Source organism: Oryctolagus cuniculus, chromosome 19 (assembly GCF_964237555.1).
Source record: "Oryctolagus cuniculus chromosome 19, mOryCun1.1, whole genome shotgun sequence".
NCBI classification, from domain to species: Eukaryota; Metazoa; Chordata; class Mammalia; order Lagomorpha; family Leporidae; genus Oryctolagus; species Oryctolagus cuniculus.
The window spans coordinates 42,386,559-42,413,739 of NC_091450.1; the positions used below are offsets into that span (position 1 = coordinate 42,386,559).

The following is a 27,181-nucleotide window of genomic DNA, read 5'->3' on the forward strand; positions in this document are numbered from 1 at the left end:
GGAGGGGGTTGAGGGAGATACCACTTTTAGAGTGAGGGGTGGCCAAGAACTGAGAGGGAAGGGGCCGCTTCGGTCGTGGCGGACTTGTGTGTGTGGACACTCCCAAGGGCTGGGCAGCGTCGCACGGCCCCACTTCCGTTCTCAGCCCGCCCCTCCGGCGCTATGAGCGCTCTAGTGCGGACCGAGCCGCTGAGCGGGGCGCCCCCTCTGCGGATCCCCGGCGACCCCTACTCCGTGGTGGCGCTGCTGCAGGGCTACGCGGAGCCCCGAGGGGTCGACGCCGCCGTGCGGGCGGACGGCTCCGTGACCCTTATTCTGCCCCAGGCCTGGGGTCCGCCCTTCAGCCGCCGGCAGCCGCTGCCCGAGCACGGAGGCGCCAACACCGCCCTGGAGGAGGCGGCTCGCGGCCCCATCCTCGTGGACACCGGGGGTCCTTGGACTCGAGAGGCGCTGCTGGGGGCCCTGGCCGGGCAGGGCGTGGGCCCGGGAGATGTGACCCTGGTGGTGGGGACCCACGGGCACTCGGATCATATCGGGAACCTGGGGCTGTTCCCGGGGGCGGCTCTGCTGGTGTCGCACGACTTCTGCCTCCCCGGGGGCCTCTACCTTCCCCACGGGCTGGGTGAGGGGCGTCCCCTGCAGCTGGGGCCCGGGCTCGAGGTGTGGGCCACGCCGGGCCACGGGGGACAGCGGGACGTGAGCGTAGTGGTGGCCGGCACAGCCCTGGGCACCGTGGTGGTGGCTGGCGATGTGTTTGAGCGCAGTGGGGATGAGGGCTCATGGCAGGCGCTGAGCGAAGATCCGGTGGCCCAGGAGCGGAGCCGAAGGAGGGTCCTAGGCACAGCCGACGTGGTCGTGCCTGGTCACGGAGCCCCCTTCCGCGTGGTCAGGGAAACTTCGCCCACGAAGGGTGAGGGGGAGCAGCCAGCAGGAGCCGGTGGTCGCCGCTGATGAGCCCCAGGAGGGACTGGACTCATCAAGGAATCCCCTCCAGGGCGGAATGGTGCCCAGGACACACAGGAGAGCCGGGCAGCCAGAGTCGGAGCAAAGAGGCTGGACAAGCCCCAGGAGGGACTGGACTCATCAAGGAATCCCCTCCAGGGCGGAATGGTGCCCAGGACACACAGGCGAGCCGGCCAGCCAGAGTCGGAGCAAAGAGGCTGGACGAGCCCCAGGAGGGACTGGACTCATCAAGGAATCCCCTTCAGGGCAGAATGGTGCCCAGGACACAGGAGAGCCGGCCAGCCAGAGTCGGAGCAAAGAGGCTGGACGAGCCCCAGGAGGGACTGGACTCATCAAGGAATCCCCTCCAGGGCGGAATGGTGCCCAGGACACACAGGCGAGCCGGCCAGCCAGAGTCGGAGCAAAGAGGCTGGACAAGCCCCAGGAGGGACTGGACTCATCAAGGAATCCCCTCCAGGGCGGAATGGTGCCCAGGACTCACAGGAGAGCCGGCCAGGACTCCCAGGGAGACAGGTGCTTCAGTCAGACTTGCCGTGTCTGCAGCCAGACTAAGACCAAAGACTGGCTCCGCTCCAGGTGCCTCAGTGCCTGGGGGTTCTTTCGAGGGTCCTCCAAAATAAAAGTAGAAACTGCTTTGGAAATCCTATTGTCCTCATGTAAATGTGAAGCCTTAATAGCTATCTTTGGCAGCTGCAGCTGGGGACCACGTTGGCCGATTGTCTGTTTCTCATTGGTTGGCAGGGCTCAGAGGTGACCCCCCCCCCCCCCACTGACTTGCTTGACTGTAATTCTTTCGCTTGTTTGTGGGAATTTAACACCTGCAATACCTCAGGCACTGTCCTAGATCATGACCTAAAACAGTGAGCAGGCTCATCACAGACAAGTACACGTATCAATAATAGCAAACCAACTATCCGGTAAAGATGAGGAAGGGATAGCAGATGGAGTGGGAGGTGGTCAGAAAAAGCTTCTTTGAGGAGGTGAAATTTGGTCAGAAAACTGAATGGGAAGCCAGTCAGCCTTTCGAGGATCTGGGAGAAGGGATTCTAGGCACAGGAATAGCAGGAGCAAGGCCCTGAGACATCTTTAGTGTTGAGAAATCCAGTAGGGTTGGTCTGCAAAGGTCCCAGGAAGCATGCAGGTAAACAGGCCACAGAATTAGGCAGTGCTGCGTGCAGGGCCCGGTTGACGTAAGAGACTTGGACTTCACACTAAATACCATGGAAGCTGTTGGCTTGTGAGCAAGCTGTGATGGCACTGTCTCGTTTGTTTTAAAATAGGCACTTTAGGGGCCGGCACCATGGTTCATTTGGTTAATCCTCCACCTGCAGTGCCGGCATCCCATATGGGCGCCAGGTTCTAGTTCCGGTTGCTCCTCTTTCAGTCCAGCTCTCTGCTGTGGCCTGGAATGGCAGTGGAGGATGGCCCAGGTGCTTGGGCCCTGCACTTCTTTGCATGGGAGACCAGGAGGAAGCACGAGGCTCCTGGCTTCAGATCAGTGTAGCTCTGCCTGTTGTGGCCTTTTGGGGGGGGTGAGCCAACGGAAGGAAGACCTTTCTCTCTGTCTCTTACTGTCTAACTCTGTCACAAAAAAAAAAAAAAAAAAAAAAAAAAACACTTTGGTTTTGAGTGGAGGAGGGGTAAGATTAGGAGGGAGACTGTACTGTGGCACCTGTCCTTTTCTCATGTCCTGTTAGGGCTGTGAGTCTCTTCACAGTTGTGTCCTAGGCCTTAGGCCCTCGGTCAGCACAGCAGCGGAACCCTCAGAAGCGCTCAGCTGGGGCAGATGAAGGAGAGGAGCAAGTCCACCTCATTGCGCACAATGAGTCTCCCTGGGTGGATGCTGTCCGGCAGGGCCAGGCTGGAGGTCATTTCCCAGGCATCCACAAAGGCCACCCGGAGGCCAGCAAAGGCAGCTCGGAGCAGCCGGTTCACCTGCAGGGTGAGCCAGTCGCTGCCGTACACGGACTTGTAGCCGGTGTTGGCCAGTTTGATGACCACAAGCGTGCGGGGCTCCCGGGCCAGCAGGGCCGTCACAGCTGCCCGGATGCCTGCCAGTCGTCGCATGAAGATGGACGGAGGGAAGGTGGTGAAGTGAGCTCCCAGACCCAGCACCACCACGGTGTGGGGACCCCCTGCCAGGCCCCCCAGCTCGCGGGCCACAGAGTGCAGGGAGGCCACTGGTGTGCGGAGGGAGCGCAGGGGCCAGCTGTGGGCCCGCCAGTGCAGCACGATGCCCCGGGTGGTGTCCACGGCCATAAGGGGCCCCACCTGATAGGTGACGTGCAGATCCACGGGCTTGAGGGCTGTCGGGAGGATGAGAGAGAGGGATAAGGGGTTAATAAAGGGCTGTACTTTGCTCATTTGAAAATAGAAAGGATCTGGGGGCCTGCGCTGTGGCTGTGGCATAGTGAGTAAAGCTGCCACTGGCGGTGCCAGTATCCCAGATGGGTGCCGGTTCAAGACCCGGCTGCTCCACTTCCAATACAGCTCTCTGCTATGGCCTGGGAAAGTAGAAGATGGCCCAAGTCCTTGGGACCCTGCTCCCACGTGTGAGACCTGGAAGAAGCTCCTGGCTCCTGACTTTGAATTGGCGCAGCTCTGGCCATTGCAGCCATCTGGGGAGTGAACCAGCGGATGGAAGACCTCTCTCTCTCTCTCTCTCTCTCTCTTTCCCTCTTTCCCTCTCTCTCTCTCCCTCTCTCCCTCTCCTCTCTGTGTAACTGTGACTTTCAAGTAAAATAAATATTTTTTAAAAATCTCTTATAAAAAATACAAAGATCTAGCATCCTTTTCCCCTTACCACACAAGTATCCTATACATTCCCTATTTTGCTGTCCCTAATCTATGATATTGCCAGTGACTTTAAAAAAAATTTATTTATTTGAGAGAGTTACAGAGAGAGAGAGAGATGGGGGTGTGGGGAAGGTCTTCCATCCTCTTGTTCACTCCCTGAATGGCTGCAATGGCTGGAACTGAGGCGATCCGAAGCCAGGATCCAGGAGCTTCTTCTGGGTCTCCTGTGGTGGAATGAGAAGGCCATGCCAAGATGGCCGCTGGCAAGCTAGCATCAGTTACTCAGGAATGGCTTTGAAACCCACCTGGCAATGGAGCCTGCCTGGCAACAGGCTGTGATTGGATGGCTTTGAAACCCACATGGCAAATGGAGCCTGCCTGGCAACAGGCTGTGATTGGATGGCTTGGGAAACTGCCTGGCAACAGGCTGTGATTGGTTGGGGCATAGACCGCCCCTTGACTGAATTGGATGGTCTCGGCTATATAAGCTGTTGTACTAACTGAAATAAACGAGTCTGTGGGCTGCTTGCCTCAAGCCCACTTTCACCCAACTCCTGGGGTCTGTGTGGTGACTCCGTGCCTCTTGCCCCCACCACGCTCCTCCTCTCAGAAACAGTCCACTGCAACATTGTTGAGAAATCAACTGCAACAGTCTTCTACGTGGGTGCAGGGGCCCAAGGACTTGGGCCATCCTCCACTGCATCAGCAGGGAGCTGGATTGGAAGGAGAGCAGCTGGGACTTGAACTGGAGCCCATATTGGATGCTGGCACTGTAAGGGTGTTAACCCACTGCACCACAGCGCTGGCCTCACGGTGACCTCTTAGTTGCCAAATCTGAATGTGTGGTCTCAGTTCTCACCCTCCCTGGACCCTGGAGCAGGCTGTCAGTGCTTTTCCTTAACCCCTCTCCCCTACTGAGTCGTCTCCCTCTACAGCCTCCTCACTGAGATCGCCAATGTGGATTCAGCCATTACTTCCTTCAGCTACCCTGGATGAAGGCTTACCCCAAACTGGAGACTCAGGGTTGTCCAATTTATGTCCTTGTGCCATGGTTGCCAGTCTAGGAGGCCACTGTCACCTGAGATCCAGTCTATTTTCTCAGTTATGTGCCCTGACATAAGCTTGATTCACCTGCATGAAACGACTCAGGAACGTCCAGCCCATGGGCCAAATAGGACCTGCAAAATCACTGTGGCCCAATCAAGGCAACTTCTGGCAGGACTAGAAATTCAATAAGCTGCAGCAGGCCAATTTTTAAGTGGATAATTTTGCATGGCCTGTGAATGACGTTATAAATACCCAATGGCCCTTGGCAGAGAAAAGCTTCCCCACCCCTGTCCTGGAGGGAGAGCTGCACCCAGGCTAATCGTGGGAGGCTGGAAGCTTCCATCCTTCAAGCAGGGGGGTGGACAGCCCCACAGGTGCCAGGTTTCCAGCTGGGGCAGCTGGTGTTTTCAGACAACTTCTGTAAACAAGCAGCAGCCCACCTCCAGCTGTTTTGTGCCCAAAACCCCAAGGAGGCTATTTCAGCTTGTGGGTAAGAAGGGAGACTAGTGGTGTGGGTGGGGGTTTCCCCTCCATGAGAACTGAAACCCTCTCTCACGGGCTCCGTACACCTCTCTTGGGGGTGATGGGAGGACCAGCAGATGAAGGGGTTGGGCGCTTGTGCTCTTTTGTGTTCATCCTTCGCTCTCATGGTACCCCCTTCCCTAATAAACCGTATTCCTAAATGCATGCTTTGTTATATTGTGGAATTTATTTCAAATCCTGATGCACAAAAGGTAAAGACACAGATGAGAGTCAGATTGCGTGATACTCTGACCCGTTTTAACTTTCATTCCCAAGGAAATCAATACCAAAACTCTGTCTGAAGCTCTCACATCATATTTCATCCCCAGTGCCAGCTCCTCAAATGCCTCATCCACACATTTCCCTTTTAACACAGTATGAAGGGCTGAGCTAAAATTCATGTGGAAACACAAGAGACCTCGAATAGCTAAAACAATCTTACACAACAAAAACAAAGCCAGAGGCATCACAATACCAGATTTCAGGACCTAGTATACAGGGGAGTTATAATCAAAACAGCCTGGTACTGGCACAAAAATAGACATATAGACCAGCGGAACAGAATAGAAACCCCAGAAACCAATCCACACATCTACAACCAACTAATCTTTGACAAAGGAGCTAAAATCAATCCCTGGAGAAAGGACAGTCTCTTCAACAAATGGTGCTAGGACAATTGGATCTCCACATGCAAGAGTATGAAACATGACCTCTACCTTGTACCAAAACCTCACACGGGCTTGCTCAATGGGCACTGTGCAGCGGCCAGGCTGGACAAAAGACTAAAGAAGGGTTCCTGACAGTCAAGGTGATTCCTTTGAGGGGAGCCCTCCCCACCTGCCCTACTCTGCCTGGGAGGTCCTCAGAGTTGGATGAAGGTTGATGTAAAGAAAACAGCTGACCTTGAGACTGCAAACTCTTGTCCACTGCACATGGCCACACATGTGATTGATTATCTGTTCAATGTCTGCTGTCAGCTAAAGGGTTAGGTCCATGCATGGGGCCACTTCTGCCCTTCCTCTCCTAGCTGCTGGACCTCGATCCAGCACCTTGGACAGCACCAGCATAGGGCAGGAGCTCAACAGCAGCAGAGCCCGCTCTCTGCTGTCCTCATCTTGAGCATTTCACATGCTATGTGTTACTCCTCACTCCAACTCTATGATGTAGATACTCTGTTATTCACATTTAAAAAGAAGGTTAAGTAATTTAGCTTTAGAGATCAGAAATGACATAAGCTAACTGGTAGAGCAGGGATTCCAGGCCAAAATCAAAATGGATCAATGGTATAAGTCTATGGCCTGATACCATCAAATTATTAGAGGAGAAAATTTGGGAAAGTCTACAAGACATTGGCATAGGCAAAGACTTCTTGGAATAGACCCCAGAAGCATAGGCGATCAAAGCCAAAACAGACTAATAGAATTACATCAAGCTGAGAAGCTCTGCACTGCAAGAGAAACATTCAGCAAAGTGAAGAGGCAACTGATAGAATGTGAGAAAATATTTGCAAACTATGAAGCTGATAAAGGATTATTGCTCAGAATCTATAAAGAGCTCAAGAAACTCAACAACAACAAAATGGACAATCCAGTTAAGAAATGGGCATAGGACTAGAACAGGCATTTTTCAAAAGAGGATATTCAGATGTCCAACAGACACATGAAAAAATGCTCAGGATCACTAGCTATCAGGGAAATGCAAATCAAAACCACAAGGTTTCACCTTACCCCAGTTGGAATGACTATCATAAAGAAATCAACAAACAATAAATACTGACAAGGATACTGGGGAAAAGGTACCCTTAACCACTGTTGGTGGGAATATAAACTAGTACAGCCATTGTGGAAGACAGTATGGAGATACCTCAGAAAGCTGAAAATAGATATACAATATGACCCAGCCATCCTACTCCTGGGGGTTCACCCAAGGGAAAGGAAATCAGCATATGAAAGTTACCTGTACCCCCAACTCAATTCATAATAGCTAAGATATGGAATCAACCTAGATGTTCATCAACTGATGACTGGAAACCCAGATGGAATGCCTGGTTCCTGACTTTAAATGTTGTAGGGGATGTTCCTGACTAAATGTTTGGGGGAAATGAACCAGTGGATGGAAGTCATATCTTTTCTTTTAAGTAAAATAACATAGACTTTAAAAAACTTCTAAAAAACCAAGGATAACAACAACAAAATTCAGGTCTCCCTTTTGTCTGAAGAGAAACCGCCTAAGCCTGGTGTCTACAGTTTTTTTAAAATATATGTTTGAGGCCGGCGCCACGGCTCACTAGGCTAATCCTCCGCCTTGCAGTGCCGGCACACTGGGTTCTAGTCCCGGTTGGGGCGCCGGATTCTGTCCCGGTTGCCCCCCTTCCAGGCCAGCTCTCTGCTGTGGCCAGGGAAGTGCAGTGGAGGATGGCCCAAGTCCTTGGGCCCTGCACCCCATGGGAGACCAGGATAAGCACCTGGTTCCTGGCTTTGGATCAGTGCGGTGCGCCAGCCGCAGCGCACCGGCCGTGATGGCCATTGGAGGGTGAACCAACGGCAAAGGAAGACCTTTCTCTCTGTCTTTCTCTCTCACTGTCCACTCTGCCTGTCAAAAAATAAAAATAAAAAAATAACATATATTTAAAAGGCAGAGTTAGAGAGAGAGAGACAAACAGAGAGAGAAAAGGATCTTTCATCCACTGATTCACTCCCCAAATGGCTGCAATGGCCAGGGCTAGGTTAGGCTGAACCCCAAAGCCTGGGGTCTGGAACTCCATCTGGGTCTTCCCCGTGGGTCGCAGGGGCCCAAATTCTTGGGCAGTTTGTTGCTTTCCCAAGTGCATTAGCAGGGACCTGGATAGAAAGTGGAGCATCCGTCTGGAGTCTTCCAGCCAATGCCCATATGGGATACCAGCATTGAAGGTGGCAGCTTAACCTCTGTGCTGCAATGCCGGCCCCTCTCTTCCGTTTTTATTTCTTCTACAGTTTTCAAATTCTGATTCTGTTCCCCCAGCAAATCTTCAGTTACAATCATGGTTATTCACACACCTGCTCTCCTGTAAGAGTTCCTTAATGCTTCACCCAGGCACCTCTTTCCCAGCCCTTCCCCAACCCAGGTGTGGTGTCCTCCCACCTCCTTCTGGAGTCCAGTCATTCTGCCCCATGGATGTGACTGTCTGCCTCCTCATGGCCCTGGCTCTCCTTGTGTTCTCTTAGGTGTCCTACTCCTTCCATTATGGCTACTCACAGGACACAGCGCCACACAGATACTCCCACCACTGCCGAAGTGTGGAGTCTCCCATCATGTGGATGATGCGGCCGGCCAGGCAGCCCAGGATGCTGTCTTCAGTGGGGAAGGAGTGGCCCGAGCAGGCCAGTGAATGCCATATGTTTTGGTGATAGAAGCCAGAGGGCTTTGGGACTGGGATCCCAGGGTGGCAAGGTTGCTGGGGGGATGAAACTAAAAAAAAAAAAAAAAAAAAAAAAACAACCAATGAGTGCAGAAGAGGTTTGAGCCAGGACAGGGGCTTTGTGCTGCCGTTCCTGCAAGTCCTGTGCCACTTACCCAGACTCTTGTCACCCTCCTTGTCCACCCAGATTGCAGGAATGCCTCGAGGAAGGGCCTTGTCCGTCACATTCCTGGGGAGAGACCAGTGGGCGAGAGGACAGCCCTTAATGGAAGTGCATGAAGGAAAAGAATCCTGGGCTCAGGCAAAATGGGGGTTCATGGAGGAGGGAGAGGAAGGTGTCAAAGTCAAGGACGCTTGTTGCAGCCTCAGGCTCCTGGAAGACGATGTGGGAGCAGCCAGGGCTGGAAGCTGGAGTTCAGAGATCTGGGTTCCTTGTGCTATGGACTGAGTGTCCCCTCCAAAACTCATGTTGAAAGTTTTAATGTTTATTCATTTTTATTTATTTGAAAGGCAGAGCGACAGAAAGAGAAATGGAGATGCCCACTCTTTCCCATATGTCTCCTTCTAACCTCCTGTATAATTTAACTATGGTTATGTGCATTGTTGACTGTTCCTTCCTTCGGGGTTTTCACGTACTTGTTCACTCACTGCTCTCTTCCCAGCGCCAGAGCACAGAAGTGCTCAGTGTGCATCTGCCCAACGAAAGGACTGACTGATTACAAAGGTAGTGTCCTAGATGAATGAGGGATTTGCTTTTAAGGGGGAGGTTTCAAGAGAATATTGCTGCAAACTGCAAAGATGCCCAAACATGGCCTGCCCAAGAGTGTCAGAGCCCTGGCGCCCACAGAAGTGGCGGGGAGCAGATACAGAATGACCCCCAGCGACTCTGAGTCCAGGTGGAAATATCCACTCAGTGGGGCCCAGAACCTCACACGGGCTTGCTCAATGGGCACTGTGCAGCGGCCAGGCTGGACAAAAGACTAAAGAGGGGTTTCTGACAGTCAAGGTGGTTCCTTTGAGGGGAGCCCTCCCCACCTGCCCTACCCTGCCTGGGAGGTCCTCAGAGTTGGATGAAGGTTGATGTAAAGAAAACAGCTGACCTTGAGACTGCAAACTCTTGTCCACTGCACATGGCCACACATGTGATTGATTATCTGTTCAATGTCTGCTGTCAGCTAAAGGGTTAGGTCCATGCATGGGGCCACTTCTGCCCTTCCTCTCCTAGCTGCTGGACCTCGATCCAGCACCTTGGACAGCACCAGCATAGGGCAGGAGCTCAACAGCAGCAGATGGAAGTAAGAGCAAAAAAGCCAGCAGAGCCCGCCCTGTGCTGTCCTCGTTCTAAGCACTCTGCATGCATTAACCTATGTGTTACTCCTCACTCCAACTCTATGACGTGGATACTATCACATTTAAAAAGAAGGTTGGGCTGGCGCCATGGCTCACTTGGTTAGTCCTCTGCCTGCGGTGCTGGCATCCCATATGGATGCTGGGTTCTAGTCCCGGTTGCTCCTCTTCCAGTCCAGCTCTCTGCTGTGGCCTGGGAAAGCAGTGGAGGATGGCCCAAGTGCTTGGGCCCCTGCACCCGCATGGGAGACCAGGAGGAAGCACCTGGATGCTGGCTTCAGATTGGTGCAGCGCCAGCCATAGCGGCCATTTGGGGGGTGAACCAACTGAAGGAAGACCTTTCTCTCTGTCTCTCTCTCTGTCTATAACTCTACCTGTCAAATAAATAAGAAGGTTAAGTAACTTAGCCTTAGAGATCAACATGATATAAACTAACTGGGGGAGCGGGGATTCCAGTCCAGGCAGCCTTGCTCCAGAGATGCTGGGCTTTCCCTCCACTGCACATCCCAAAGCAGCTCCCAGCTGACTGAAAAATTTACTTCCTTGCTGACCAATGCAAAAAGTATTGGTTTTCCTCCCTTTGCTCTGTAAATGTTCATGTGCTCGCTCACCTGAGCATACTGCCTCTCCAAAGGAGGTCCCCCTCTACCTTTCTCTGCCCCTCACCCAGACACCTGCTGAGGACCGATTTTTGCTTCCTCCTCTTTGCCTTCAGTAGCCCTCCTCCCTAGACACCAGCTGCCCTGCTCTCTCATCTTTAAAAACAAACAAAGAAACAAACCGCCTCGCTCATCCCTGGGCTCTCTTCTGGCCTCTTCCCTGCCTCGGCCCTCAGTGACATCAGGTCTCAATGGAGCCACTCTGTGTCCACATCTTTACTCCCTTCTCTGTACACCTGGGAGGCTGGCTTCCCTGAGACTGTGGATGCCTCCCGGCGTTCATTTCCCGGCTCCCACACTGCAGTGTCTGTCTCTTCTCGCTTATGTGGGTCACCCTCATCCTCCCTACTCCCTGTCCGCTGTGTGCTGTTGATTTGTGAACTCTCCTTGCACAGGCCCTCAGATTGCTGGATAGGACTGGGACTCTTCCTACAAGTCCTTGGTTCGCCTTGAAGCCTCAGCTAAATTGTCCCCTGTCCTGCCCATCCCAGGCCAGACGGGACACCCTTCGCTGTGCTACAGTGCAGTGCTCATCACTGCATGGGTTTTTTTTGTTTTGTTTTTTTTTTTTTTTTTTTTTTTTTTTTTTTTTTTTGACAGGCAGAATGGACAGTGAGAGAGAGACAGAGAGAAAGGTCTTCCTTTGCCGTTCGTTCACCCTCCAATGGCCACCGTGGCTGGTGTGCTGCAGCCGGCGCACCGTGCCAATCCGAAGGCAGGAGCCAGGTACTTCTCCTGGTCTCCCATGGGGTGCAGGGCCCAAGCACTTGGGCCATCCTCCACTGCACTCCCTGGCCACAGCAGAGAGCTGGCCTGGAAGAGGGGCAACCGGGACAGAATCTGGTGCCCCAACCGGGACTAGAACCCGGTGTGCCAGTGCCGCAAGGCGGAGGATTAGCCTACTGAGCCGTGGCACTGGCCCATTGCATGTTTAAAAAGCCATGAGCCTCATCACTGAAAACCTCCCCAGGGCAGGGGTGCAATGCTCTTGTCTATAAGACTCAGCTGTTAGTGTGAGACCAGGCAGAGAGTAAGTGCGCAGCAAACATGTGTCCCACAGGAGTGGGTAGGCGAGTGATACAGGCAGGAGTTCCAGCAGAACAATCACAGAAACCAGGATTCAGGCCCCCCAGATGGCGCTGGGCTCCTTACCCCGCCATCAGAGCATCTTCGTGCAGTGTGGTCACATTCCAGTAATGGCCAGCTGAATGTCCTACCAGTGAGTTGCAGGGAAGGGTACGGGGCTGAGCACAGAACCAGAGCTCACCCGAATCTTCATCTTTGTAGCGACAGGTAGATTCTTCCCCCCCAATAAACAGGGGGTTCACGTTGCAAGTTACAGTTTCTTCGTAGCCCGTGGGTCCCCGGAAATAGCCTGTGAAGTCAACCGTGGCCCAATGGTCTCTCCATATTCTCCGCAGGACCCCAACTGCCTCGCTGGAGTGGATCAGCCGCACCTGCACCCACGCCCTTCCAGCCCAGAGCAGGGGGAAGGACAGCAGGTACGTGCCGTTCTCTAGATCCTGCACGTCCCCAGGGACTCCTGTGTTTAAGGTGGGACCCAGCAGCTGTGCCCGGAACAGGTCCCCACCGTAGGTCTTGGGCCTGCCCCAGTGGTCTCTAGCCACAAGGATGGCCTTCAAGTAGGTTCCCAGGGCATATCTGGCCTGGACTGGACCCTGGAGGTAGTAGGTGGAGGTCTTGGGGCTGGTGGAGGCCAAAAGGTTCCCCCCATCTCCTGGGGTCGCAGGCCAGTACAGGAGATGGGTCAGATTGGCCAGCCCCTGGGACAGGGGTCTTTTGGACTTGTTCGCTGGGTGGGGCACTGGGGGCCGAGGGATGCTCCTCTCAGGCCAGGAAACCCTGAAGTACAAGATCTGTGAGTAGAGAAAGAAGAACCAGTCAGTGGGCTGCGTGTCCCTTCATTTTCCTGCCTTCAATTCTTCAAACCTGGTCCTGCTCCACCTAAGTGGGTATCCGGCAAGAGTCCCGCCTTTCTCACGCTGCGTCTGACCCAAAGTCCGGTCTCTGAGCCATCACCACACTCATCTTCAGTACCATCTCAGGTCTGCGGGTTTGCTACACGAAGCGTGAATAACACCTCTGTCTGCCTGGTTTGGCTTTGGCCCCACCACCTGCACACACTCCTGCTGCCACCAGAGGGCGATCTAGACATGCCAACCCTCAGTCTCCAGCTCTCCCCATCTCTTCCAGATCCTTCTCTGCCTGAACCTCGAATTCCAGAGTAAATCCCTCTTCCCCTTCCTGATTACCCAACCTTGCCCCCACCGTTTCCATCCTACACTCAGAACAAGGAATTTGCTCACACCCAGAGAAAGGAGCCGAAGCCTTCCATCAGGAATGGCCCACAGAATCGGAGACGCAGGGATCCTAGGAATTCCCTGTAAAAGGAGGGAGACTGGAGGGATGGGAAACCCCAGGAGGAGAAGCTAGGGAAGGGGTGGGGCTGTGGCTCCAGGTTTCTGTAGCTCCCAACAAAAATCCAAGTCTCAGGAAAGCACAAGTTGGCCTTGCCTCACGCGAAACATCCACAGATGCCCAGCCATTCCTCCCAGGGACAGACTGGAATCCAGCTGGCTGGCCTGGCAGTTTCTCGCATGATCTCCCCTATGTCTTTCTCTGACTGCACGCTTTCCTCCCTTTAGCAGAGACATCAGGTAATGCATGCACACTCCTGGCTCTGACTGGGGCCTACACACAGGGGCTACTCAGCTGTCTCTCCACCTGCATAATTCCCAAGACAAAGTCAACATATGCCATATGCAGGAAAAAAGATGTGGTAGGCACATCAGGAAGAAAGAGCTGGTACAAAGCAGAAGAGGCAGAAGGAGCTTTTTCCGTCACCCTGGTCATTGAGATCTGCCCCAGGGGCACTTAATTCAGTCCTTGGAAGTTGGGCTTATGCTTGTATGAGCTGTTAGCATAGTTTGTGAGCAAGATACTTTTTCTTTAAAAAGATTTATTTATTTCAAAGGTAGGGTTGTAGAGAGAGAGGGACACACACACACACACACACATGTAAGAGAGAGAAAGAGAGAGATTTTCTACCCACTGATTCACTCCTCAAATGGCTGAAATGGCTGGGGCCTGGCCAGGCCAAAGCCAGGATGCTAGAACTCCATCTAAATCTCCCATGTGGGTGGCAGGCACCTACGCACTTGGGCCATCTTCCACTGCTTTCCCAGGCACATTAGCAGGGGGCTGGATCAGAGGTAGGAACAGCTGTTATTTCAAATAGCACTCATAAGAACGTCAGTGTCGCCGGCAGTGGCTTCACCTGTTGCAGCACAACACCAAGATATTTTAATGACATAGATTTCTCTGTTTCTTGACATTGACATAAGTAAGAAATGCACTCATTTGGTCTCTGTCTCAATAAACAGTGAGTACTTTGTTGTATACGCTGGTGTTTAAAGGGAAAAAGGACACCCCTTGGCCCTTAGTTAGTCAAAGGCCTGGGAAGTGTAATAAGTAGTAGGATAGGTAAGGAGCCCCTGCCCGGGTTGGGGGTGGAGGACGGGCAGCAGGGAAGACGATGTGAGATGCCTAAGGTGAGTCATGAAGGAAAGTACAAATAAGACAGGAGAAATGACAGAGATTAGAACGTGCAGAGAGAGAAAAAGTTGAGTTAGTACAAAATACTTTCCTATAAAATTCTTAGAGCCAAAGCCTCACATTTTAGGATTAGCCAGTGACCTCCTGGATGTCACATCGAGAGCACAGGAAACAAAAGAAAGACATAGACAAAGCAGACTCCATGAGAATTAAGCAATTTGGGGGTGGGCAACTGGTACAACAGTGAAGTCCCTGCTTCAGATGTCCACACCCCACATCAGAGTGCTGGGTCCAGTTTGGCCCCCTCCACTTGTGATCCAGCTCTCTGCTCATGCATATCCTGGGAGGCAGCCGGTGATGGCTCCAGTGATTGGGTTCTTGCCTCTCATGTGGGAGATCTGAATTTTATTCCCGGCTTCTGGCCTGTAGCCCCAGCCATTCTGAGCATTTGGGGAGTAAACCAGTGAATGGGATCTCTATCTACCTGCCTATCTACCTCGCTGTGCATCTCAAATAAACAAAAATAAGAAAGTAGGACTGGCATTTTGGTACAGCAAGTTAATCTGCCATGTATAATGCCAGCATCCCATATGAACACTGTTTTGAGTCCTAGCTGCTCTGCTTCCCATCTGGCTCCCTGCTAATGCACTGGGAAGGCAGCAGAAGGTGGCCCAAGTGCTTGGGCTCCTGCTTCCCACATGGGTGACCTAGATGGAATTCCAGGCTCCTGGTTTTCCCCTGGCCCAGTGCTGGTCATTCCAGCCATATGGGGAGTGAACTAGTGGGTGGAAAAATCTCTTTCTCTGTCTTTCTCTCTCTCTCTCTATAACTCTGACTTTCAAATAAACAAATAAGTCTTAATAAAAAAAAAAAAAGAAATAAGAAAGCAACTTGTTTGAGCTCTGTGGGTGGATGGAGGTAAGTTGAAGTAGGAATACTCACCGAAAGTGCAATGATTGACCCCACAATCACAATCTTGTACCCCTTGAAGTGTCTGACAGGTAGGTCTTTGGATGCCTGAACTCGTTTGTTAGACATCTGGCATGTGATCAGATCCTAGGTAGAGAATTTTTAAGGAAATTATCAACATGAGAATTGTATATCAATAATGGCAGTTTGTAACATTTCCAGTTGTGATTGAAATATTTAAATTGAAATATTTAAATCTGTGCTCAGCAATGTGACCTGTGCTTTGGTTGGCCAAAGAGTGCTTAACTCCTACCTGTGCTCCTTAGAGACCACAATCACATCAGCAGATTTCTGAGCCTGTAAGGGTTCCTCTGTCTCGCGCTCTGGCATTTGTGACCAGAAGAGTAGATATCCTTTGCAATAAGACTTGGCACTTGGCCAAGACTGGAGCCCTAGGGCACTTGTATTCTTCCACTCTACTCCAAGCAGCAAGGGCTTGAACCAGTGGAGGAGATGGGGAAGAAGCAGAGCCTCTGAATCTGCCAAGACACCATGTCCTCCTGGTCTGTCCCCAGGACTGGAGGCTCAGGAAGGCTTCTGGAACTCTCTCTACCTCAGCAGCCTTTCGACAGCTGGCGTCAGCATCCACCTGTGGTGCCTCTTCCAGGCTCTCTTCTCCCTTCCCTTCTAGGCCCTCTTCTGAGCCATCAAATCATTGTTCCTATGACACTGCCTGGGGTTTTGCTCCTTTGTGAGTTACTACTACTGAGTGCATCTTGTTCTTATGTATGTAAAAGGGAGTGTGATTAAGATAACATCTCTGTAGAATACAGGTAAGCTACTCACTCACCTGTGGATGCCAGCACAGAACACCCCACAAGTGCATAAAAACTTAGCCCTGGGAGGACCATGGTGGTCTCTGGGAGTCAGGAGTGTGTCAGCTGCCATGTTTGAAAATCAGTCACGAAGGCGGTATTGTCCCACATCTGAAACTAAAAATTAATGCAAGAAAAAGGAAGGGCTGGACTAGAGAAACACTTTTGTACAAGGAGAGGACAGAGCAGCACAGAGGTGTCCAATCAATAAGATCCGACCCCCTGTGGCTGCAAGAAGCAGAATGTGTCCATAGCTGACTTGGAAGGTGGATCTGTGTTCCAAAAGGCCCTCCTTCATGGCTGCATCAGTCTGTTTTTCATGACTATAATAAACTGTAAAGAAAGGAGATTTATTCAGCTTACAGTTCCGCAGGTTCATGGGCATGGCACCCACATCATCTCAGCTCTGTGAAGGCTTCATGGCAGGTGACATCACAGTGGCAGGAGTGCGTGTGAGAATGATACGTCATGTAACAAACAAGGAGCCAAGGAAAGCAGTGCAGGAGTCAGGCTCCCTCTCGACACAGGGAGTTATCCCCAGTTACCAGGAGAACTACCTTAATTCCTTCCAGGGCCACTCCCCAGTGACCTGAGGCCCTCCCACTGAGTGCCACCTCTTAACATCTCCACACTGGGGCCACGTCTACAGCACACACAGCTTTGGGGGACAAACCACTCGTAAACCACAGCAGCTGCCTTTACCGGGTTTTAGTATCAGTGAGCTTTGTTTTCAGGAAGTTGTGTGTTTTCCCTCGTTTTTTGATCTGCTTATTTTTCCCAACAGTAAACAGCCACCAACACTGGGATCTGAACTATTGGAATCAAACTACAGTTAGAAAAACAAAATAAATGCAAAGAAAGTAGAGTGAATGAAATCATGTAGATAAGAGAAAATATAATGAAATAGAAAACAAATATATAGGGGTCAGTGTTGTGGTGTAGTGGGTAAAGAAAGAGCAGAAATAAACTCACATGGAGATCTTAGATAGGAATGCCAAGAATATACAATGAGAAAGGATTGTCTCTTCAACAAATGGAATTAGTGAAACTGGATATACTCATATGAAAGTATAAAAATGAATTCTTATAAACAAGAAATAACTCAAAATGGATCAAAGACTTGAACACAAGACTTAAAACTGTAAAATTCCTGGATTAAAGGAAAAATTTTATAACACTGGTTATAGCAACGATTTTTGTATGTGAACCCAGAAACACAATCAACAAAAGCTAAAATTTACAAGAGGAGCTACAACAAACTTTGAGGCTTTTGCACTCCAAAGCAAACTGTCAAGAATGGAAGGCAGGGCTGGTGCTGTGGCACAGAGGTTAAAACCCCAGCCTGCAGTGCCAGCGTCCCATATGGGCACTAGTTCCAGTCCCAGATGCATTTCTGATCCAACTCCCTGCTAGTGTACGTGGGAAAGCAGCAGAGGATGCACCCACATGGAGACCCAGAAGAAGCTCCTGGCTGCTAGGTTTGGATTGGCTCAGTTCAGCTCAGGCCGTTGCGGCCATTTGAGGGAGTGAATTAGCGGATGAAAGACCTCTCTCTTCTCTACCTCTCTCTATACTCTTTCAAAAAATTTTTAAAAATAAATCTTTAAAAATATTTTTTAAAAAAAGTGAAAGGAAACCTACAGAATGGGAGAAACTATTTGCAAGTCATATATCTGTCAGAAATGAGTAGTCAAAAGACAAACGGAGGGGCTGGCACTGTGGCGCAGCAGGTTAATGCCCTGGCCTGAAGCACCGGCATCCCATATGGGCACCGGTTTGAGATCCAGCTGCTCCACTTCTGATCCAGCTCTCTGCTATGGCCTGGGAAAGCAGTAGAGGATGGCCCAAGTCCTTGGGCCCCTCCACCCACCACGTGGGAGACCCAGAAGAAGCTCCTGGCTCCTGGCTTCAGATCGGCGCAGCTCTGGCCGTTGAGGCCAATTGGGGAGTGAACCAGTGGATGGAAGATCTCTCTCTCTCTCTCTCTCTCTCTCTGCCTCTCCTCTCTTCTGTATAACTCTGACTTTCAAATAAATAAATAAATCTTAAAAAAAAAAGAAACGGGCTTCAAAAGTTTGTGGAAAATGGATTAAAAGATAAGTTTATTTTGGTGCAAAATTTTTAAAAACATCTATGCATACAAGGGATCTTCAAAAAGTTCATGCAGAATGCATATTATAGAAGAATTGCACATGGAATTTGAAAATGTTTTGCACCAAAGTAAACATCTTTTGATTCCATTTTTTCACAAACATTTTGAAGTAAGTACTCTTGTAAACAAAGAACTTCTACAATTTAGTATAAAAATCCAATTAAAAATGGGCAAAGAGACATTTTTCTAAAGAAGACATACAAATGGCCCACTGGTATATGAAAAGATGCTCAACATTACTAATTGTAAGGGGAATACAAAACAAAACCACAAAGAACTATAATCTCACACCTGAGATGGCAATTATTTTTTAAAACAGACAAGAAGTGCTGGCAAGGATGTAGAAAAATCAAAGTCCTTGTACATTGTTGGCAGGAATGTAGAATAATACAACCACTGTGAAACACAGTGCGGCGTGTCCTCAAAAACTTAAAAAATATGGGGTAGGCATTGTGGCACATCAGGTTAAGCGGCCACCTGTGACACTGATATCCCATATGAGTGTCCACTCAAGTCCCAGCTGTTGCTCCTCTTCTCCTTCTCCTCCTCCATCTTCTTCTTCTTCTTCCTCCTCCTCTCTTCTTTAGAGAGAGAGAGAGAGAATCTTCCATCGGCTGGTTCACTCCCCAGAAGGCCACAACAGCCAGGGCTCAGCCAGGCCAGAGCCAGGAGCCAGGAGATTCTTCCAGGTCTCCCACATGGGTGCAGGGGCCCAAGTACTTGGGCCATCCTCTGCTGCTTTCCCAGGCACATTAACAGGGAGCTGGATTGGAAGTGGAACAGGGTCTGGAGTTGTAGCTCAGTGGGTTAAAACTATGGCCTGCAGCATCGGCATCCCACATGGGCACTGTTTTGAGTCCCCGTTTGGGGAGCCAATGGAAGCTCTTTCTCTGCATGTCTGCCGCTCTGTAACTTTGCCTTTCAAATAAATAAATCTTTTTTTTTAAGAGGTACTCTCAAGGTGGGTGTTCTCATTCAGGGAGTTAAGATGCCACTTGGAACTCCTGCATCCCATATCAAAGTGCCAGTTTGAGTCTCTCCCAGCTCCTCTGCTTCCAATTCTAGCTTCCTGCTAATGCAGTCTGGGAGACAGCAAATGATGGCTCAAGTGCTTGGGCCCTCATCACCCTTGTGGAAGACCTAAGTAGAATTCCTAGTTCCTAGTTCTGCTGGTCCACTCCTCAAATGCCCACAACAGGTGGGGCTAGGCCAGGCCAAAGTCAAGAGCCCAGAATTCCACCTGGGTCTCCCATGTGAGTGGCAGGGGCCCATGTCCTTGGGCCACCATCCACTGCCTCCCAGGGTATGCATTAGCAGGAAGCTGGAGTGAAAGCAGAGATGGGACTTGAACCCAGGTATCAGCTACAGGATGTGGCATCCCAGGAGGCAGCTTAACCCACAGCACCAGAATGCCTACCTCTCATTCTCTTTTCTTGAAACAAGGATCAACTCACCTACTCCCCTCCCTTTTCTCCATCAAAACCTGTAAATTCAACCTCTGCCATGTACTTATGTATAATGTTGGGCAGACTTTCCTCAAGTCGGAAGGCTCCCAATACTGCTCTAGTAAATCATCGTCGTATGCTATTAGCCATCTGCCCCCAGCATTGTTACCACATTATGTTTATTCAACATCTTACCAGGCCCGAGGCAAATAACCTTAAACTGGACAGAGCCAGAGAGGGGACAGAACAATTTCTTCTCTGGCTTCATGAAACAGCTCCACCTACTCTCTCAATTCTTCCCCTCAAGCCCTTCTCTCTCAGAACTTACTTCTTAGGGCTGCTGGAAGACCCAGAAATCCAGAACATCACCCCTTAGAAATTCCAGACGCCCTACCACTGAGATGTTCCGTTCTGCAGCTGAACTACATTGTAGGCTCCATAGTCTCCCTCCAGTGGCCGCCGCGGCCGGCGCACCGTGCTGATCCAAAGGCAGGAGCCAGGTGCTTCTCCTGGTCTCCCATGCAGTGCAGGGCCCAAGCACTTGGGCCATCCTCCACTGCACTCCCGGGCCTGGAAGAGGGGCAACCAGGACAGAATCTGGCGCCTCGACCGGGACTAGAACCCGGTGTGCCGGCGCTGCAGGCAGAGGATTAGCCTATTGAGCTGCGGTGCCTGCCAGTGTAGGCTCCATATTCTTCCCAACACAGCCCTAGCACCAGGGCAGATCTGGTCAGCCAGAGCACACCTGGAAGAGTCAGTCTGCCTAAATGAAGCTCAAATGACATCATAACTCAGCCCCCAAAAGAATGACAGCCAAGCCACCTCAGAGAAGCTCATTCAGCGCATGGATTAACAAGTCATGGCACCTGAACTTCCTGTTGGTCTGTGGGTGGTAATCAGTGTGCAGGGTTCCCCAGCCGGCTCTGTATTCAAGATCACCCAAATGATGTCATGCATCAGGCTGTGATCAATGTTGGCAAAGAGTGAGATGAGAATCACAGTGCCTGGGTGCACGGCTCCCTCCAAATGCCACTGCCCTCTGCCTTCTGGCCCAGTTCATGAGCCACAGAATTCAGGGAAACCATGGTGGCTACAGAGCCATAGAGCCATTGACAGGCCTCTTGGTGTAGCACTGACTCCAGGATTCCCTAGTCACCATCCGTTGCTATTGGCTTCTGGTGGTAGCCACCCAGTGTCCTAGCCTAGGAGTATTCTGCATCCTATAAAAAAATAAACAAAACTTTGTTTTTGTATCCATCCCCTTCCTCCTAACAGCTGATTTACACCCATTTCTGATCAAGGTTGCCAGTCCCGAAAGCCGTTTTCTCAATTAGCCTTCTCAAGGTCTCAGCAGTGTTTTAAACTGTTGACTGCTTTCTCCTCCTTGAATCCTGGTCTTCACAACCACTTGAGTCTCCTGTCTCCCTGACCACTCAGACTGTCCCCTCCGCCACTCGCCACCCCTGTCTGTTGGCCCTTATCTAACGTCCTACTTGATAAGCCCTGTACGTTATGCCTTTCTCAAAAGCAAGCTCCTTATCTCATGCCTGTTTCTGTATTCCACACAGCCTCAAGAATAGTAATTTAGCCACATCAATAGACTAAATACCCTGTTCCCTAAACCTGTATCCACTTCCCCTGCTCATTTTTACAATCTGAAGCGTCAGTCCGCTTACCCCATCACGCGACACTGCTCACTCTGGTTTTTTTCTCTCCTTCCTCCGTAAAGTCTCCAAAGTCTTGTTTGGGCTTTTTCTAGCAACTGACACAGGAATGTTGTGCAGAGGCTTTAACCACTGCCAGAGCACGGAATCTCCAAACACGTGGCTGCTGTGGCCAGTCAGGCACTCGGCAAGAAGTTAAATGTGGAAGAGGTGCCGCTGCAAAAGGGAAGAGAAACCACCTTTCTTAGTGGAATAAATTTAGAGGCTGAGAATACCGCAGCCAAGAAGGAACAAGGCTGCAGGCAAGAGACTTCAGTCACGGCAGAATGCTACAGTACAACCCCCCAGCTGCTTCCTCCCACTCACCAGAAAGCCTTTTCTACCAGAAGTCTGCAGAACAAAGCAATGCCTTTGGGGGAAGGGTCAAGTGTGTCTCCTCTCAAGAAAAAGAAACTGGACTTGAGCATATGAAGGGAACGGGCAGGGCTGGCAGACTGAGCTCTTGCCTATAGAGACTGCATGCTTTTTCTCTGAGTTCCCATTGTCTTCTGTGGAGCAGCCAGCACTAACAGGAGAAGACAGGCTCAAGCTGGGGTGGGAGCAGGATTCCAAACAAACTAGAGGTTGAGGGGAAAAGGAGTTCACTCAGGGGCCAGCTTTGTGACACAGCAGGTTAAGCCAGCATCCCAAAGCAGAGAGCCAGTTAGAGTCCTGGCTGTTCCTCTTCTGATCCAGCTCCCTGCTAATGCACCTGGAAAAGTAGCAGAAGATGAACCAAGTGCTTGGGCCCCTGCCACCTACGTGGGAGACCTGGATGGAGTTCCTGACTCCTGGCCCAGCCCTGGCTTTTGTGGCCATTTGGGGAGTGAACTAGCAGGTAGAAGATCTCTCTCTCTCTTTCTCTCATTCTCTCCTTGTTGCTCTACCTTTCCAGTAAAAAGAGTTTACTAAGGAAAACATTACTTCTATTCTGTTTTCAAAGTACATTAGACAAATTATTGGATTAGAGAAAGATCAATTTTTACCGGCAAGGCTGGAACAGCAGTCAGTTCTTGTATTCCTGACGGAAAGAATTCAGATGAGAGACAGAGATTGACGGTAAGCAAGTTAGTGAGGTTTAATGAAGGATACGCCTGAAGACCAGACGGGCAGCTTGGCAGAGGGTTTTAATGGGTATGGCTTTCTTCGTGCCAATTTTTTTATCTTCTCCCTTCTCTGGAAAGTTACTGGGCAAGAAGTTTCCCAGGAGTGAGGAAGTTCCTGGGGCAGGACTTTGTAGCTGCTTCCTCACAAACATTTTAAAGGTAACCCTAGGTCCTGCCCCCGATTTGACCACAAGAACATCCTGTTTTTTTCTTGCTTACATTCAAGGGCTCATATCTACCTTCCTGCCTCTCTGAACAGCTCTCCATGAAGAGAAGGAGCTCACAATCAGAGAGGCAGCATGGGTGGAGGTATGTATCCCGTAGCTTTTCCCTACTGGCATCGGAGCATAGAGCAGGCATGGGTACTCTTCTCTTGCTGTCTGTCCTGTGGTAATTGAAGACATCCCAAGAAAAGATGGTCCACACGGTCTGAAGGGCTGTCTGTACTAATCCAATGAGATGACCGTCTGGGGCCGGATGGTTTGCACTCTGTTAGAGACTAAATGGATGAAGGCATTGAAGACACATGGTCCAAAAACAAGTAATAAGAGTATGGAAGCCGCAGGGCCACAGGAGTGTAGCAACCAGGATCTCCGTGACCAAATGTTGGACCAAGAATTCCAGCCCTGTTCAGTTTGGACCTGGAGTTGTCTGGCCTTGTCCAAGAAATGTTGAATAGGGTGTTGTACCTGCCCAGTCTGATTTACCCCAAAACAGCATTCATCTTGTGCATGATGCAGATGTCCCCTTGGGCAGTGATTAGCATGCTTAGGCCCACTTGTTTTCTTTTTTAAAATTTATTTATTTTGACAGATAGAGTTAGACAGTGAGAGAAACAGAGAGAAAGGTCTTCCTTCCGTTGGTTCACCCCCCAAATGGCTGCTATGGCCGGAGCTATGCCGATCCGAAGCCAGGAGCCAGGTGCTTCCTCCTGGTCTCCCACAGGGGCCCAAGCACTTGAACTATCCTCTGCTGCCTTCCTGGGCCACAGCAGAGAGCTGGACTGGAAGAGGACCAACTGGGACTAGAACTGGCACCCATATGGGATGCTGGCGCTGCAGACAGAGGATTAACCAAGTGAGCCGTGGCATTGGCCCCTGCCCACTTGTTTTCAAGGGCAACTACAGCCAGAGAGTTCATCTAATTTTGGAGGGTGGAGAAGGAGACTGTGATCTGTGTGTTAAATCTAGCTAAAATCATCCCAATTATTCCTGTGGTGGTCCCTGCTACTCCAGCCAGGATGCTGATTCCCATCACCGTGGGGGGGCTGTGGACCGACTCTTTCAGAGACCCCAGAAGTGATGTGTAAGGGAAAAGGTATGGGGGCTGAGGCACTGGCAATGGATATAGTAGATAAGACATAGGCCAGGGGCCGGCCTTGTGGCCCAGTGGGTTAAGCTGACACCTACAATGCCAGCATCCCATATCTGCGAGCTGGTTTGAGTCCAGACTGCTCCAGTTCTGATCCAGCTCCCTGCTAATGTGCTTGTGAAAGCAGAGGATGATGGCCCAAGTGCTTGAGGCCCTGCCACCCATGTGGGAGACTCAGATGGAATTCTGGGCTCCTGGCTTCAGCCTGGCCCAGCCCCAGTCATTGTAGCCATTTGGGGAATGAACCAGTGAATGGAAGATCGCTCCCCCTCTCCCCTGTGTCACTCTATCAAATAAATGAAAAATAAATTCAGTTCTAAAAAATGAAAGTAAAAAATAAATCCAGCAAGAACAGCTGGAGAAGTATTGGCTATAAATGAAGTGCAGCCTGAAGTGGCCTGACAAAGGGAGAGGAGTTAGCTAGGAGTACAGGTTGGAAGCAGAGGGAAAAGACTGTGGAGGGCATGTTTTACTTATCTGAGCTCCTTTGAAAGTGTAGGCACAAGTCCTCCAGGGGTTCTGTTGACCGAGTACCTCTTGGTTCTGGGTCTTCTCGATCTTCAGAGCAGTGTAGCTTAACTTGGATGGTACATCCAGCTAGGAATGCCAGGTGCCTATTTTACTGTAGTGTGGAAAGTAAGACAAAAGGAAAGGAAAAGGGAGGTAATACATCAAGCAGGGTCCAATAAGGAGACAGAAATGACATCAGATCTTAACAGTAGCATTTTTTAAAAGAGATTTATTTATTTATTTGAAAGGCAGAGTTGCCGGTGCCGTGGCTCAATAGGCTAATCCTCCGCCTGTGGCACTGGCACCCCGGGTTCTATTCCCGGTCGGGGCACTGGATTCTGTCCCGGTTGCCCCCCTTCCAGGCCAGCTCTCTGCTGTGGCCAGGGAGTGCAGTGGAGGATAGCCCAAGTGCTTGGGTCCTGCACCCCATGGGAGACCAGGAGAAGCACCTGATTCCTGGCTTTGGATCAGCGCAGTGCGCCGGCAGCAGCACGCCGGCCGTGGTGGCCATTGGAGGGTGAACCAATGGCAAAAGGAAGACCTTTCTCTCTGTCTCTCTCTCTCACTGTCCACTCTGCCTGTCAAAAAAGAAAGAAAGAAAGAAAGAAAGAAAGAAAGAAAGAAAGAAAGAAAGAAAGAGTTATAGAGATAGAGGGAGAGATAGGAAGAGGGGGAGAACTTTCATCTGGTTCATTCCCCAAATGACCACCACAGCTAGGGGCTGGCAAGGCCAAAGCCAGGATCCTGGAACTCCATCTGAGTCTTCCATGTGGGTGGCAGGGGACCAGGCACTTGGACCATCTTTAGCTTCTTTCTCAGGTACTTCAGCAGGGAGCTAGATTGGAAGAGGAGCAGCCAGATCCCAAACAAGTGTTGGTTTGGGATGCCAGTGTTACAAGCTGTGGATTAACCCACTACATCACAATGCCAGTCCCAACAATGATTATTTAATATAAAGGACTATTAAATGGGTATAGAGTTGTTTGTAGATAACTGAAAAAGTGAAAGAGCATTAAGTCTGTAGGAATTAGCTACCACCCCTGGAGAGAGGGGGCAAAATGAAGACATTGGAATGATTTAAACTCAGAAATTGAGAAACTTAGGAGTTGTGGTGATAAAATGCAGACGTCTGGGAAGGAGCACTGCCCAGACTGCCCTATAAGTGCTGGAGAAAACCACGGGCTGGATTCAGCTTCTGTCCTGGAAGGAACAGATGCTGCCAGAATCGAGAAGGTTCCCAATGCTCAGAGGCACAGACACATCATGGGAACCAGACAGGCAAGAACAAGTCCTTTCTATTTGCTCAAGCCCTAAAGCCTCCCTCTAGCACCCACTACTAGAAAATCCTAATGTGGAACCCACAAGAGAACAGAAATCTCACTTGGAGAACCTACACCCAAGACTCTCAAAGCAGAGAATAGAAAGATAGATTTGGAGCTGAGATAATAATTATTGGCACAGGTAAATATATCATAGATTAAACTAATAATTTAAAAGTTATTCCATGTGGGGCAAGTGGTGTGTTACAATGGATTAAGCTGCCACTTGGGATGCCCACATCCCATTTTGCAGCATGAGTTCTAGTTCTGACTTCTCTTCTGATCCAGCTCCCTGCTAATTTACCTGAGAGGCGGCAGATAATGGCCCAAATATCTGGGCCCCTGCCACCCATGTGGAAGACTCAGATGAAGATCCTGGGTCCTGATTGGAAGGTGTCCGGCAGGTAACAAACCTTCCCAGGCAGATGAATCAATTAATTCACAAGCTTTTATTGGGATTCTGTTCCCAGGTGAGATTCACCGGTCCCAACAGAGGGGGGGCCAGGGAAGTCGCACGTCAGAGGTTAGGAGGGCTCCTTTTATAGATACAGAGTGTGGGGGCTAAAGGTTGAGGCAGGTCCGATCCTCACTGGTTGACCTTTAGGTGCCTGAGGAGGCACCGACCAACACCGCAGCTGCCCTTGATAGCAAAATGGACCTCGCTTTCCAGGTTGTTCGCATGTGAATGGAAGGATTTGATATCATGTAAGCCAAGAGAAGGGGAGCATGACTGGAAAAGGAAGGAGTGGTCCGTGCTGTGAAATGATGCAGAAAAACATCTGCGGAGAAGGGAGTTGTTTGTCGGAGTTACCATCCAAGAGGCTCTTAGTTACCTTGCTGAGAATAGTATTGATTGGTTGAAAGGGGAGTGGATTGAGAAATCCAAGACATGAAATAAAGTTGAGATGATTCTTTCAACAATCTCAGGTTGAAAGGTTTCTTGCTGGCCACATCTATAGACTGGAGAGTCAAAATAAATGATAACAAGTAATTGGACCATTGAGTAACGAGTCTATATTGATATAAATAAATAAATGGGGGAAGCTGTTCCAGTAGGGTACCAACCAATGAGTGCACGAAGAAGAAACAATGGGTTAACAAGAATCACCATTTTCCACTAGCAAAGTAGTCATGGCATCAGGAAAGAAACGTTGTGCATGAGAAAGCTGATAGATAAAAGCCCGATAAGGAACATGATGTTGACGTACTTTCAAATATCTTCCCATAAATTATTAACCAATTTCAATGGGAAAATTGTCACTATATAAAGGAAAAGCCTAGTGGACACCACTTTAACTGAGTGATCAGAGCAAGTACACAGCGTCGAGTGCTTCTGGTGTAACGAACTGAGAACACCACTACGTCACTTCCACAATGTTCCAACCACAAGTGCACAACCTGAAATGAATTCTAAGAGACATGGGGAAAACCCAAATTAGAGACTTTTTTTTATGAAAAGAAAATGACCTATATGCTTCAAAAGA

The 27,181-nt window shown here is 50.2% G+C and overlaps 2 protein-coding genes and 2 long non-coding RNA genes across 11 annotated transcripts in view; 3 read left to right on the forward strand and 1 right to left on the reverse strand.

Moving 5' to 3' along the window:
- Positions 1 to 27,181, forward strand: part of LOC138846991 (uncharacterized) — a 66,631-nt gene that overhangs the window by 227 nt on the left and 39,223 nt on the right. Inside the window, exon 2 of the long non-coding RNA XR_011384554.1 lies at positions 12,153 to 12,233. This is a non-coding gene — a long non-coding RNA (uncharacterized lncRNA). The remainder of the gene's footprint in view (positions 1 to 12,152; positions 12,234 to 27,181) is intronic.
- On the forward strand, positions 26 to 2,364 carry MBLAC1 (metallo-beta-lactamase domain containing 1). Its single transcript, XM_051847759.2, is given in 2 exon segments — positions 26 to 914; positions 916 to 2,364. Coding segments are annotated over 2 exon segments (1,554 nt in total). The 5' UTR covers positions 26 to 162; the 3' UTR covers positions 1,718 to 2,364.
- Positions 1,837 to 23,595, reverse strand: LOC100347786 (NXPE family member 3). 8 transcript variants are annotated; one of them, XM_070064412.1, is made up of 8 exons: positions 21,719 to 23,511; positions 21,365 to 21,568; positions 16,067 to 16,208; positions 15,250 to 15,363; positions 11,884 to 12,608; positions 8,881 to 8,954; positions 8,563 to 8,775; positions 1,837 to 3,269 (listed from the first exon to the last, which is right to left on the reverse strand). In XM_070064412.1, the coding sequence occupies exons 3-8, from the start codon at positions 16,100 to 16,102 to the stop codon at positions 2,737 to 2,739; spliced, it is 1,695 nt and encodes a 564-aa protein (XP_069920513.1). In that variant the 5' UTR covers positions 16,103 to 16,208; positions 21,365 to 21,568; positions 21,719 to 23,511; the 3' UTR covers positions 1,837 to 2,736. The 8 variants fall into 8 exon arrangements, with proteins under 8 accessions (XP_069920513.1, XP_069920514.1, XP_069920512.1 ...); XM_070064413.1 differs by having other exon boundaries at positions 16,067 to 16,202; positions 22,378 to 22,531; XM_070064411.1 differs by having other exon boundaries at positions 16,067 to 20,908; positions 21,365 to 23,425.
- Positions 22,743 to 26,693, forward strand: LOC138846992 (uncharacterized). Its single transcript, XR_011384555.1, has 3 exons — positions 22,743 to 22,806; positions 25,986 to 26,101; positions 26,368 to 26,693. It is a non-coding gene; the product is annotated as an uncharacterized lncRNA (long non-coding RNA).